Source organism: Biomphalaria glabrata, chromosome 4 (assembly GCF_947242115.1).
Source record: "Biomphalaria glabrata chromosome 4, xgBioGlab47.1, whole genome shotgun sequence".
Classification (NCBI taxonomy): Eukaryota; Metazoa; Mollusca; class Gastropoda; family Planorbidae; genus Biomphalaria; species Biomphalaria glabrata.
The window spans coordinates 24,997,935-25,013,067 of NC_074714.1; the positions used below are offsets into that span (position 1 = coordinate 24,997,935).

At 35.0% G+C, this 15,133-nt stretch overlaps 1 protein-coding gene across 1 annotated transcript in view; it reads left to right on the top strand.

Annotated features, from left to right (window-relative positions):
• The first annotated feature begins 9,536 nt into the window (after window positions 1–9,536).
• Window positions 9,537–15,133, top strand: part of LOC106078915 (importin-9-like) — a 41,310-nt gene continuing 35,713 nt past the window's right edge. The window contains exon 1 of the mRNA XM_056026590.1: window positions 9,537–9,921. Within this exon, the coding sequence (XP_055882565.1) occupies window positions 9,786–9,921 (136 nt within the window). The 5' untranslated portion in view covers window positions 9,537–9,785. The remainder of the gene's footprint in view (window positions 9,922–15,133) is intronic.

The window sequence follows — 15,133 nt, forward strand, 5'->3', positions numbered from 1 at the left end:
CCAGCATCACATGTAAAATCCTAGAACACATAATATGTAGCAACATCATAAACCACTTAGACAAACTCAATGTCCTCACACCATACCAACATGGCTTTAGGAAATATAGATCATGTGAAACACAACTAATAGGACTAATTGATGATTTTTCAAAAGGATTAGATAATAGTGAACAAATAGATGCTATCTTACTAGATTTTTCCAAAGCTTTTGACAAAGTTCACCACCATATTATAGTTTGCTTAAAAAAATTAAAATATTTCGGCATTATTGGTCCACTGCATCAGTGGATTAAAGATTTTCTGATAGGGAGAGAACAAAGTGTAATAATAAATGGCTCTAAATCAACACCGATAACAGTAAACTCAGGTGTAGGCCTACCTCAATGAACAGTCTTGGGTCCACTACTATTTTTAATTTACATAAATGATTTACCAAATTGCATTAGTTCAGGAACAAAAGTCAGATTATTTGCAGATGATTGCATAATATATAGAACAATAATAACAACACAAGACACAGATATTTTACAAAGAGAATTAGATGAATTACAGAAATAGGAATCTAATTGGAGCATGTCTTTCCACCCAGAAAAATGTCAGTTGTTAAGAGTAACAAAAAAACTAAAACAAATTAATTCCCATATCTTATTCATGGCAAACCAGTAACACAGACTAAAAACGCAAAATACCTATAGGTGTTATAATAAATGAAAAACTGTCATGGAATCCACATATTGATGAAACTATTTAAAAATCCAACAAAGCATTAGGGTTTATTAAAAGAAATTTCTATAAATCAAATAAGAAAATAAAACTAAAATGTTATTTAACTTTGGTTAGGCCAATAACAGAATATGCATCCTTCGTTTGGGACCCCTCAACTCAAGAAAACATATAAGAAACTGGAACAGACACAAAATAGAGCAGTGAGATTCATAACATTAAACGAATATTCACATTTGACTAGAGTAACACCTTTAGTAAAATCACTAAATTTAGAAAGCCTTCAGGACAGAAGACTCAAAAGTAAAGTAGCAATTATACATAAAACACTGAACCATAATCTTCAAATACAAAAAAAAAAACTAAATTTAATAAAATACTCTGAAAGACACAAAGATAAAGGCACATTCCTCGTCCCATATGCTAGGACAAATTTGTACAAATACTCCTTCTTCCCTAGTGCTATTAGAGCATGGAATGGGTTGCCTGAGCTAGCCAGGAAAACCAGTGACTTGGCAGAATTTAAGTCATTGGTTAATATGCATGACTAAATGCATGAGGCGTATGACGTAATCATTTTCTTTTTTGAAGTAACGTCTGTATTATATAATATAAGATAAGAAGATAAGATGCAATAAGAATGCATTTCTACACCTCATAATGAAGAAAAACCCCTCATAGCCTATCAGGCTGCTTTAATTTTATTCCACCAATTTTTACTTTAAATTTGACAGCTATTCTTACTATGAGAACAAGTGCACCGTATATATTATATAATGAAGTTCTGAAGCTCAAAAAGCAAGAAAACACAATTGTTGTAACGTACGTGAGAGTACGCAGTGTTTTCCCACATCCCCTAGCTAGCTGGAGGCGGGTGAAAGAGCTACTTTTATTCCGCTTATATTAACTAAAAAAAAAAAAGACTATTATATATAAGCAAACTAACTTAAAAGAATGGATTCCAAATATTTCTTATATTTGCACATATATACGAAAAAAAAGTCCTACAAGTGCTCCTTCTTCCCTATAATAGTGCCATTAGAGAATTGAATGGGTTGCCTGAATCAGCCAGGGAAACAAATGGTTTAGCAGATTAACATACATGATTACATTGACACATACAATGCGTAGGACGTAATTCTTTTTTTTTTTTCAGTAACATGTTTTACATATGTTTCGGATGTTCCTTCAGAGTTGAAGATAATTACTCCCATATAGTCCAAACCTCCAGCAGGACGACGGGGGATGGGAGCGGGCAGGGACCATCGATAAATCTGAACGACAGTCCAGCGCGCAAACCGCACGACCAGGCAGCCATCCAACATCATAAGATGAGAACTCTCTGAATAATAATTTGAATAACATTTAGGTGCTTACTATAAGAAAGGGTTTTGATTCGAAAAAAAAAAATTGTCAGGACTGTATTTATTTTTCGACAATATCTCGAACTTTTTTTAAAAGTTATATTAAGCCTTACTGAAATGGAGTTTTTATTTTTACTAGTTACGAGTAGACTAGATCTTTTTTGTTCTTTTCTGTATATATAAAAGTAAAGTAAAGTTCCCTTTTCAGACCCTCATGCGTGGTCTATAGGGCAGATGAAGTAGGGTAAATGTCATCTGTTTCTGTGGCCCACGGTAAACGAGTGTCATGTGGCAAGCACATAACGATCGATCAACCACCCTTACTCTTCCCCAGAAGCGCTTAAGGATCACGATATTGAAAATCACAGTCTTCACCTGTTCACCAGGATTTGAATCTGGACCCCCCGGTTAGGAAGCCAATAAGCACTTTACCGCTCAGCCTCCTCGCCTCCATATATATCTAACATATATATATATATATATATATTGTTATCTCTAGATTGCGCACTGTCATTTGGCGCGACATTGTGTACCAGAGGATACGATAGAGAACAGAGGAAGGGAAGATGGCCGATGATTAGAGATGTAAACAAGAAGGCCTGAGATGTGATTCTAAGTTTGGCTCTAGTTGTAGTTTATAATTGATTATTAAACGTTCTGTTTTATATCACTTTCGTTGAGGTTGATTGCTAAGTTATAGCAATTGGTGTCAGAAGTGGGATCCTCAACGAAAGTGGAGAAGAAGGTCTAGATCTAGGTATAAGACATTGAACGATTCCATTTTCGGGTAGATCAACATAAGTTTTGGTTTTAGTTGATCAACGTTTTGATACGGGATGGCGTCTAAGAAAACACTTAGTCAACTGTCATTACAGGAACTTAGACAGGAACTGAGAAGGAGGGAGCTGAACGTAAGCGGCAACAAGAAGGAACTCATAGAACGTATTAGGCAGAGCATCATAGATGAAGAGCAGGATCCGGACACCTATTTGTTTGAAAAAAAAACCGGATATGAGGGATCATTTTCAATCGCTGCAAGAACAAATGAAGGAAGACCTGAAATCAGTAAAGGATGAACTTAAAGACGAATTAGGTAATAAACTGAGCTCAATAGCATCCTTTGTGACCGAATTGAAAAATGACATAGACAGTTTCAAACAACAATTAAGAAATGAGGTCGCTGAATTAAGGTCCCAAATGGTGGGAGATGTTGATTCTAAAATTCAACAATTACGAAATGAAATGAAGGCGGAGCTGCAAAAGAAACAAGATGCGGGTGCCACTGTGACTGAAATGACGGGGAAGATTAAACCACCGGTGTTTGACGGCTCTGTGTCTTGGTCGGTGTATCGATTACAATTCGAGGCAGCGGCGCAAATCAACAGATGGGATACCCAAGCAGAGAAAGCAACTGGTCTTATGTTGGCACTCAGAGGAAAGGCAGCCGAATTGTTACAAACTATGACGGATCGGACGAACTACGATGTCATGGTCGAAACAATGGAACTACGATACGGCAATGAACACCTGCAGGAAGTTTTCAGGATGCAATTAAAGAATCGACAACAGAAGAGCGGAGAGACATTACAGGAATTAGCAGCAGACATAGAACGTCTCGCCCGTCTTGCTTATCCATCGGCAAAACAGGAACTTTTGGATGTTCTGGTCACAGATGCCTTTATAGATGGAATGCGAGATTCGGAACTTAAGAAGGCCGTTCGAATAAGCGGAAAACGGAAAATCAACGAAGCCCTCATCTATGCCATGTCCTACGAGGCGGCCGAAGTTTCAGCGAGGAACATACACTATTGTCGGACGTTAAATGTGTCGGAAGAGGAGGATCTGCCGAGGCTGATTCGAAGAATGGTGGAAAAGGCTTTAAATGAACGGGAACATTATCAGACCTCAAGGCGTAGTAGAAAGACTTTTCGTTGTTGGAATTGTAACACTCCAGGTCATGTAAGGAGGAATTGTAACATGTTGTTCCAAGGCCAAGGCTGTGCATCAGAACGTCAAACGCTACGATTCCAAGGGTTTAGGGAGCAAGAACGGGCAGCCCAGGAAATCGGAAATCCGAGAATGAAGACTCCTTTCAGAGTGTTAGAGCAAAGCAGAACCTTGAGAGTGCAGGGAAAGATTGGCGCTGGTTCTTATAGGTTCCTCTTGGACACAGGAGCTACGCTGTCGATAGTTAGACCAAGTCTGATCGGAGATCAGGAAATAATACGAGTGAATGGCTACACTCTTAAAACGGCAGGTGGCGAACTGTTACCTATACTAGGACAGGTACGGCTTAATTTTGAAATAGGAAGTCAACCATTTAGTCATGATTTTCTGATCGCCAATGTTGTCGACGATTGCATCCTTGGTCTGGATTTTATGCAGGAATTCGGTTTATCTCTAAACATTGGAAGTGGAACTGTACAATATGGACACATAGAGTTCCCATTGCTTGATGATGGTGTGGAAGGCGTTCAGGTGAAGCGAATCGAACATACGACCATACCAATATGGTCTAATCTGTCAGTAAACAGGTATCATAAAAGGGACAGACTGAAGTGGAACAAACTGGAAGGCCAGCTACATCCTAGAAGAGCGGAGATTGAAACATCAACCAATCATTGTTGTGGCTATACGGGTAGTTACAAGGAAAGTGTTGGTGGTGGCAGCGCCGTCGATGATCATAATGACAAATCAGATGCGTCTAGCTTTCAATATAAAGAAAGTGGCAACCTTTTTAACGATAAGCGCAGACCCGAAAAGAAAACGCTAGATGAAGAAACCTATAGGCAGAGTGAAACTATTGCTTTCGATGTCCGTGATATGAGTGCTTCAATGGGCATGACCAAATCAGACAACGTTGGGTCTGCGTCCAATACTCCTGTTTGGCTACCAGTACTAACTGCAGACAGAAATTTAATAAGAACTGTACGGGCGGCACCTCGAATGAACAATACAAATACCAGAAAAACCATCAACAGGTCTGTACTTGACAAACGTGTGTACGTCTGCCTTCACAAAGCAGAGTAAAAGATGAATCAATTTCAGCGGAAACTGGACACTGATAATGTGGTTAATAGACATGTGTAGACAGGCCTACCTTCTGGAGATAGCGGGAAATGACAGTGTGTGTTTTATGGCCTGGCCTCCAGTGGAACTATAACTTTCTTGCCAGAACTTCATCTGCACTGACAATTCCACTGCCCTGTCGAAAATCTGGTCATGTTCGGGACGAACATAACTAAGGAGGGGGCAGTGTTATGACTCTACATTGCGCACTGTCATTTGGCGCGACATTGTGTACCAGAGGATACGATAGAGAACAGAGGAAGGGAAGATGGCCGATGATTAGAGATGTAAACCAAGGCCTGAGATGTGATTCTAAGTTTGGCTCTAGTTGTAGTTTATAATTGATTATTAAACGTTCTGTTTTATATCACTTTCGTTGAGGTTGATTGCTAAGTTATAGCAATATATATATATAGGCTATATATATATATATATATATATATATATATATATATATATATATATATATATATATATATATATATATATATATATATATATATATAATAAATATCATATATGTGGGTTCTGATCAAAATTAGAAAAAACAAGGTTACAAAGACAGTTTGTGTAGAAACACAAACTCAAAATCGGCCCCCGAAGTGGTCCATCCAGGCAGGCTTCAATATTTTCAGAAAGAACATTCAAATGAAATTATATCAAAGACAAATTATTATTATTATTTAATGAGAGATAAGAACGGAGAAAGAAGGTTGACAGATCTTGTGTAGTGCCCCAACGGTCCAGCCGATCAAAGGATAGCTGCAAGTGAATGCAAAGTTAGATGTGAACCTGGCCTAACTAGTTCCCCTTTCAGACCTTGTGGTCTATAGGGCAGATGTTGTTAATTTCATCTGTTGTTTTTTTTTTGGCCTACGGTTAACGAGGGTGTCATGTAGCCAGTATAACTACCAACCGCCTTTACTTTTCCCCAACCAATGTTAGTTACCCATTAGAGCTGGGTGGACTCAGAGGCGCCCAAGGATTCCAAAGTTGAAAATCCCAGTCTTCACCAGGATTCGAACCCGGGACCCCCAGTTCGGAAGCCAAGCGCGTTACCGCTCAGCTACCGCGCCTCTCATGGCCTAACTGAAGTCTTATATTTGATGTAATTGAAAAGGCTCAATCTCTTTTTTTTTTTTTTTTTTATTCGAATGCTCAAAAAAATAAAAGCTTTTATGCACTCATAAAAAAATGTTTACGAAAATGAAGTTTACAAGAGTAGTAGGCCTATTCGTTTTAATTTAGGTCCAACTTATAATGCATACTAATTAGCTTTTTCTCTTTAAAAAACTGCTTGCATAACTGATTTTAAAATTTTGATTTTTCGCTTTCAGAAAATAAAAAAATTGCCGTTGCATCAGAATTTTGAATGGTCTAAAATATTGTGATGTCGGATTTTCAATATCTTTTATAGTTTACGAGATCTAAAATGGACGGACGGACAGACGGACAGACATTTCGCACAAAACTAATAGCATCCTTTCCCCTTTCGGGGGCCGCTAAAAAGTATAGGCCTATATATTCTATTTCTAGAGTCTAGACTTCGATTCTTATATCTAGACTCTGTATAGACAAGACGTCTAGATCTATGTAGCCTACATAATGTGGGGGAGAGGCGTTATTTTAATTAATGTGGGTCGTTCTATTGGAAGATGGCAAATCTAGATCTAGTCTAGAAGTAAAATTAGATTAGGTACTCTCACAGGCGGCCATATTGGATCTAAAAACACATTTGACATCAAAACAATTTCCTGTTCAGGTTTTACAAAACTGAAATTAAGCATGTCCTAAGAAAAGACATTGCTTTATAACTGAGTGTTTTTATGACATTTTCTTGAGTTTATTCTAAAGATAAGAGGTTCCTCTAACGCAGTGGTTCCCAAACTTTTTTCTCTCGTAGACTCTTTGCCTTGTTTTCTGGTTTTCAGTAGACCCCCTGTTTAACTTGCAATTTCATCAACACTGTTTTACAACTAATTTCTATCTGTAGTGAGTTGAAAAGTGAAAAAGTAATTTAAAGCTACATATAAAATTATAGAGATCTATCTTTTTTTTTAATTGATAAAATTCAAATTGAAACCAATTAAAATAAAAATTAATATGTACTGCTGGAATCACCAAACAAACTGGAAATGTCTTTTTGCAGGTTTATCATCCGTTGTGTTTCAAACAGGAATTTGTTGTTCAATGAAGTAGTGCTTCAAACATTAAATATTAATTAATTAATAAAGTTTTCGCAAAGAGCAGTTTCTGGCGTATTTCTTAATCTTTCAAGTGTTGCTCATATATTGAGTCCGCAAACATGTTATCACTAACAGGAGAAGGAGCGAAGCCAGTAAGCGTCAAGCATGAAGGGCTCATTAGCCTTGGCTGGCTACCCACCTAGCCGAAGTAAAACTGAATTCAAAACTCTCCTGCCTTGCAACTATATTCAAACATCAGAAAGGTTTTGTGGGTCAATCCTGAGTAAAAATAAGGAGACGGCAACCATAATGCAGTTTGCAACACACATCACTAAACCCTGTCATAGCCTGTGACACCGCTGATCCCAAACTGTATATATGTCGTTTGCAAATAATAATAAGCTTTTAATTTTATAACTCATGCCACTGACGTGTCCTTGAACTGTAGTGTTGCTTAAAGCAGTTATTTTAATAATATCAGGTGTAGGTTTGTGTAAAACAGTGTTTACTACTACAACGGCTGGTAAAATCAATGTTTTACCTTTAATGTTTTGTCATAAAAAAGTGAAGTTTCCCTTTCAGATCTTGTGATGGTGTTAAGATTATCTGTTTCTTTGGCTAACGGTTAACGAGCATGGTGTCATGTGGGCAACAAAACGACCAACCGCCTTTATTTTTCCTAACATAAGTAGGTACCCATTAGAGTTGGGTGGACTCAGGGGAGCCTTAAAAATAATGAAATTAAAAATTCACAGAGATTCGAATCCAGGAGCCCAGGTTCGGTAGCCAAGCGCCTATTTTGCTATAAGTAAACAGATAGTGTAAGACACCCACAAACCATCATCTTCTCTATATGATGTCGAAGAGATTTTGTGGGTCTATTCTGAACTTTATCTTTGAATGTTCGAAAGTTTTTCTATTTTTTTTTTATCAGGGTGACATTGTCTCAGTTGATTCTCAAGTGTAATTAGGTTCATATCGTCATAAAAAAGGCAATCGGCATGTTTTATAAGGAATGAATGAACGATGTTAAATAACCAACGCTATTCAGTTTACATTAAGTTTTGCTAAACATTACTTACATGTAGACAAAATTAAGTTATTTAAAAAATTATTGAAATTAAATACAACACTTTTTCATTTGAATAGAAGGATAAATATTTAAAGGATTAACTTATGCACACACTATATGTTAGTGTGAAGAATTAAATTAATAGGATGTAAATATTAAAGTCACAACGTGCTTAAATGAAATCTATTATCGTAGACCCCCGTGGACATCTCATAGACCCCCAATTTGTTTTTTCACTTTCGTAGACCCCTTGGAAGTCTTCGTAGACCCCTGGGGGTCTATATAGACCACTTTGGGAATCACTGCTCTTACGGCTAGTGGGAAATTTTTTTTTTTCTCTTACTATGTCCTAAATATTTTAATCAGAAAAATGTGAAATTTTCAAATAACAAGGAAAAAAAAATAGGTCCCCGTACATACACTTAGAAAATTCATTCAGCTTTCCAATGATACCAAATTTATTATGATTTAACGAGTCAACGATATTTTAAAACTTAGCACACTTTTTTCAGGTACTAGAATTTCACTAAGGTCGGGATGACCTTTTATCAATAATATCCGTTTTTTACATACGAAAAATAAAATTAGTGTACACTAAAACAAGTAAAATTGAATGAATCACTTCTTTATACCTATATCATTGCTTATTAACATAAAATATAATAAAGATCTGTATTCTTAGGAGTTCTTTTGGTAAGTCGATGTCGAAGCTAAAATCTGTAAATCAAGGTATATCTAAAATATTCTTTGAATAAATATACTTAAATAGATATAATCTTAAATATAAATATTCTTTTTCTAATCTACACTATTGTTTTATAACTAGATAGATCTAGATCAATTTAGAAGTTTATTGTGTTGAAAACTTGACAATACCAGGAGCATTTTTCTTTTTATAGACTATTTTAAGAAAATTAGAAAATATTGTATTTTTTTCGTAATTTACTAATATTTTAAAATTTTAATTTCATTTTGATTTGCCACTTATAAATTAAAATTCCTCCTTTCAAACTGTACAATTTGATATATACTTTTGTATATATATTCACGATAGTTTTTGAAATAATCACATAAAAAAAAATTTGCTTCACTTTTTATTTCTCTCTAATGTCTCTATAAAGTCCATAGGATGTCAGGACGCTTCGGACAAACTTAAAATCACAATAACTTTTGAACCAATAATGCTAGCATAATAAATTTGGTGTTATTGGAAAGCATTTTTTCACCCTTTTTCATTCTATTGCACATTTGTTGGTATAGGATCAATTTAAATATTTTGGTGCAACTACCTAAATTAGATCTATAGTCTTACAATCTGACAAAATATATTCGTAACATAGTCTTGACGGAAGTTGACAATTTAATCAACATGGCGGGAGCTGAGGGTGATAGAAACCGTTCACTAAAAGAGATCATTTATGATAGTCTCAATGCTATATTATCTTCGGATCTTTTGACACGTTCAAGTGGCGAGGAACAAATCAAAGCATTAGAAGTAACAGAAGGTCTAGAATACATTTTTGTTGATTTTAAATTAGAATCTAGATTACAAGTGAAATTACATTCATGACAATCATAATTAATTAAATTATTATTATCATTTGAATCATTCAATCATCGGATGATGATCATGATCATTATTTGATGATCATGGTCATTCATGATGAGCAGATCTGAGATCATCATCTAATTTAGATTTTAAACTATCATCACTGACATTAGTCATTCAGTCTCAGAGACCATGTCTCAGTGTCATCACTCAGTAACACTAGGACTGACTAGGTCATAGTAGGTCTAGACTCTAGTAACAGTAACAATACATCACATGAAACATCATCATGTAGCCTTTTTGTAGGGAGGTGAAATTCCCGTGTCCAAAAATGGTGTTAAATCTTGAGATGGGGTTTTCTTTACTGACTTACTGACTGCTACAGACATAGATCTACATAGGCGTCATAGGTAATGATATTGATTGGTCTTTGTTTGAAATCGATTATGCTCAGTCTGTATAGTATCATATAGTGTATAAGTATAGTATAGATTATATAGATATCATTGCTAAAAATAAAGAGTGAATTTGATTACTTTTGATGATGAAGTCAATGGAGAACATTTTTCTTTTTTGTCTTTGACAATTTAAAAAAAAAAAATTATTTATAAATATTTTGCATTGAAAGTATATATATGAATATATTATATATATATACATTTTCAATTTATTATAACTGATACCCATTACAGGTAAATCGTACCGTGTTGATTTTTTTCCAGCTAATAGAGTAAATAGTACATGAACATGTGTCTCGCTATATTTCTACCAATTTTCAGATCGAGCCATAGTCAACATCGTACAAAATTTAAAAAAAAAACACTGACCTCAATGGACATTTCAGTTTTTAATTTTTTTTTTTATAGAAAATATTGTTTGTCACCATCAAGTGAAAGTATAAAATCTTGTATAGATATTATTAGCTATAGATAGATCTATAGTAATTTTCGTCTAGGGAACATCCCCTTTTTTCTGAAATTAAGAAACACCCCACAATATTTCTTAAAACAAGCCTTTATTTTTATAGCTATGACTTTGACGAAACTAGTCTACTATACTATTGTTTTTATTTATAGTTCAGACACATTTAGTTTCGTTTACTCAGAAAAACAAGGGTTTTACACGGATTCAAAGAGCACTGATAGGACGATGCAGTTTGTTTTCTTCTAGGACAGAAGGAGGGTAGGTCTGGGGTGAAGGAGATTTTTTTAGAAAATTTAAGTATCAGCTAAACATGAACTATCTAAAATGCTTCTAAATAGGCCTAAAAACACATGTCATAGTCTTTGAGTAAATATGGGGTGTTCCATAATATTCGTTTGTCACCAATGACACTAACTAACAGTCTTTATCACTATTATTGACACTAACGAACGCTATTTTAATGTTGAAAATGCATATATATCAAAGGGATGTAACTCAAAGCCGTGAAATGGAGATTTCTTTTATTTATTTTGTATAGGTCTAACATTTTCTTACTTAATTTTGCTTTTGTTTTAGATGTTAAACAAAGTGTGGTGTGAATGAGTAAAAAGAAAGGGAATATGGCTAAACATAGTGCTAATGAGGAGTAGAGTTGGGTACAATGTGAATGAAAAAAATTATGTTTTTGTGAGTGACACAATGCTGCTCTCTCTCTTTTTTCACTCCTTGTCGCTCTAATTATTGATTGACCAGCTTAGGTAGGTACCTAGCATGGTATCATCAACACAGTACCAGAAAAAAAAAAGTAGCGAGAGTGACATTTATTGATCAATCAGGTACCAAATTAGGTCACATTCACTGAGTGGAGTGAGCGGGCTAGATGCGGGGGGTCGCGCAGTTGTTTTTTTTGGTCAACTAGATCTAATTGATCTAGTATATGTCCTTTTGTAAAGTTGAGGGTTTAGCAGAGAAGGGAGCAATTAAAAGAAGGAAAAGTGACACTCTAATCTGTCAGTCTTGAGGAGTTGGTGTAAAAAGAAATTGATATTAAAATTTAAAAAAATGAAGATAATATTATTTTTAAATACAATAACATGAAGTGTTCGTTAGTGTACAGAGAGGAGAATGGTGTTCGTTCAACATCATATTTTATTGTAACTATGCGTAGCATAACAAAACAATATAGCTATTTTTATTGACTAATGCAGTGATGGGAATTTTCCAAAAATTTTCGGAATTCCAAAAATTTCTTCTGGTCCGACTTTCTAGCAAAAAAATCCGAAATTTTCCCGATTTTTTTTTTTTTTTTTTTCAATTTTTTTTGAAAAAAAAATCCCTATTTTATTATTTTTCCATTATCGGAAGAATGCGAAATAAGATTTTAAAATTTGTTTTAAGCATGTGCACATCCGGTCTTTTGACACAGTCATAAGTTCTATTTTTTTTTAAATCTTGTGTTACCGTATAGTCTTAAGTCTAGATCTCGGTCTAGACTAGAGTAGTTTGAATCAGTCTAGATAGATATATTCTAGATAAGATATTAGTCTTTAATTTGAATACTTTTGATCTAGATCTAGAGCGTCTAGACTTCAATGGCTGCTTGCCAGCTTGAAAAGTATCAGACTGTTCAGAGTATCATGATGCCCGGCCGCTATGCGCTATTAATTTTTACTCTGTTGATACGATGGCCCCTAGATTTTTCTAATTTGAACCCTGCCTGCCGACTTCTGTGAGTTCAAAAGGTATTAGATTTAGACATCTAGATCTAGGCCATTATAGATGTAGTATTGTAGATCTAGGCCTACTTTACATGACTATAGTGAGTTACTGAATATAAGTCTGATACAGTGATAGAATATAGTCAATATAGATCTAATAAATCTAATAATAATATATTGGTTCTAGAGTCACTAGATATGTAGATCCAAGTTATTAGATTTAAGTAGATCAGATTATAGATAGATCTAGATCTATAGTGAGAAATATAATATATTAAAGTTTTGTTTCTATATCTAACTAGATCTAATAACTAATCATTAGGCCTACTAGTGTTTTAAAACCTCAGTGTGGTTTACTTCTTGTAAACAACTTGTATCCCTAGTATCGCTTAAAAAAATTAGACCTAGCCCAATCCGTTGGCATTTGCCATTAAAGTCAAGCACCTATTAATGGTGTATGCAAATCGTATAACCATTTATTTAAAACCATTTAATAGGCAACAAGTATGTACTAATGTTATGGCACTTGAATACTCGTCCCCATACAATAATAGATTGGCATTAATAGGCAGCTGAAAAAAGAAAGTCATAGTAGCAATATCAATGTTGACCTCAAATCTACAATTATTGATCGACCAGGTGCGCTTAAGACCTTTGTGTGAAACATCAACATGCACTGGGCTTGTGATAAGTATATACGCATTATGCTTTGTGTGGTCTAAGAGATTGTCAAAATCATCAGAAGAAAGTATGAAGCCCCCTCCCCTTTTTCTATGTCTCTTAAGCATACCATATGAGCGGAGACGCTCTAAAAAAAACAACTGGTGAGAGAGAGCAGGAGACTAGCGATTATCGATCGACTAGTTACCAAAAAGGCTAAGGTGAGACAGGCACATACTGTGCTAGTGGAGCTGTGCTGTGGGAAAAATAGTGCTGAGAAAATAAGGTAGAGTAGAGAGAAGACTCTTCTTCTCCCCTGTAACAGAGGCAATTTTTTTTCATGGCACGGCCAGCTAGTCTTGGCCCAAAGTAGTGGCCTTGTGTGACATCAGTTACAAGCCTATAATGAAAGTGTGGAGCGTGAGAAAAGTGACAATATGGCTTGTGTCGTTGCGCTAATGTACAAAAAAATAATATTAAGGATGAAATTTCTTAATAATAACATGTTTTATATATATTTACTATGATGTGGCCGATAAATCTCCAAACCGGCCAACAACTTTTACAGGGAAAAAAATCATGTCGAAAACTTTTAAACATCAGAAAACTGACCCTATCACTCTTCACATCAGGTTTAATTTTAACTATGCATAGTCATACATTTCAAAATAACTATTTTTATAGACTAAAGGGTGACAAATTCTTTGACACCCTCAGTTTTTTCATAGGTCAGACCATTACGGAGTTATGAATTTTGAAACTTAAAAATAGCTTGAAATTGGCTAAGGTGGCGACAACCATCCATTACGCTAAGTTCCGGTAGTTTTGTTCCATTTTTCCAAAGCAGATGGCAGTTTTTTAGATTCTCTGTAACCATGTATGTAAAGCTATTGTTTTAACCTCCCCCGGCAATTCACACCCATATAAGGGATGAGGGCTAGATTATGAGCCCGTTTGATCGTAGGCTGATGGGCATATCAAATAAGCTTCCAATTATCTATAGAAAAATAATCCAATCGCATTTATTCTGTTAGCTATAAAAGAAAAAAGGAGGTGTTCAATGAATAATAATGAATTTAACTCATTGTTCTTCCCTGAACAAAGCAAAATCTTAATTAGAAATATTATTAGAATTAATAAATCTATGATTTGTTCAATGAATAAACATGACCTAGATTGAGATATGTAGAATATATATAATTTATATGAATGAAAGAAAAAAAGTACAGACTGCTAATTTGAAGCCAGAGACCAGGCCTAATGCAGGTCATCACGTCAGGTGAGCTGGCGGTGAGGAGAGTGAGGTATACACTAAGCGTGTAGTGTCACAACCTATTAAACTGGCAGTGGGGGGGGGGGGGGAGGGGGAAAGAGTCATGAAAAAATTATAAGTGTGTCGGGGGGGGGGAGTAAGGTGCAACAAAACGAACATCCAAATTATGAAAACAAAAGAGGTTTCATGGATAGGAATCGAAAGAGAGAGAGAGAATACATGTAGTTGAAAATGTCACATTTATTAAATTATAATAATTAATTTATTGATCTATAATAAAGATATAGATTTGGCGTACGTACGTATGTCCCCGTATAGAAATAAAAACCGCTTGACCGATCTTGATAAACTTGGCAGAAATGTTACTTGGATACCAACTTAGACCGTAGTGTATGTATGTATAATTTTAAGAACTAAATTTTGCACTTATAGTGTTTTTTTTTTTTGACACATGAAAATACAAAATATAGTTTATTAATTTCATTATTTAATAAAATTAACCTTCAAATTTGTGTTTCAAAAGCATTTTTACATTAATTCTTTATTTATATCTGCAAATTTAGATATCCCGATGCACATTTGTTTCATTAGAC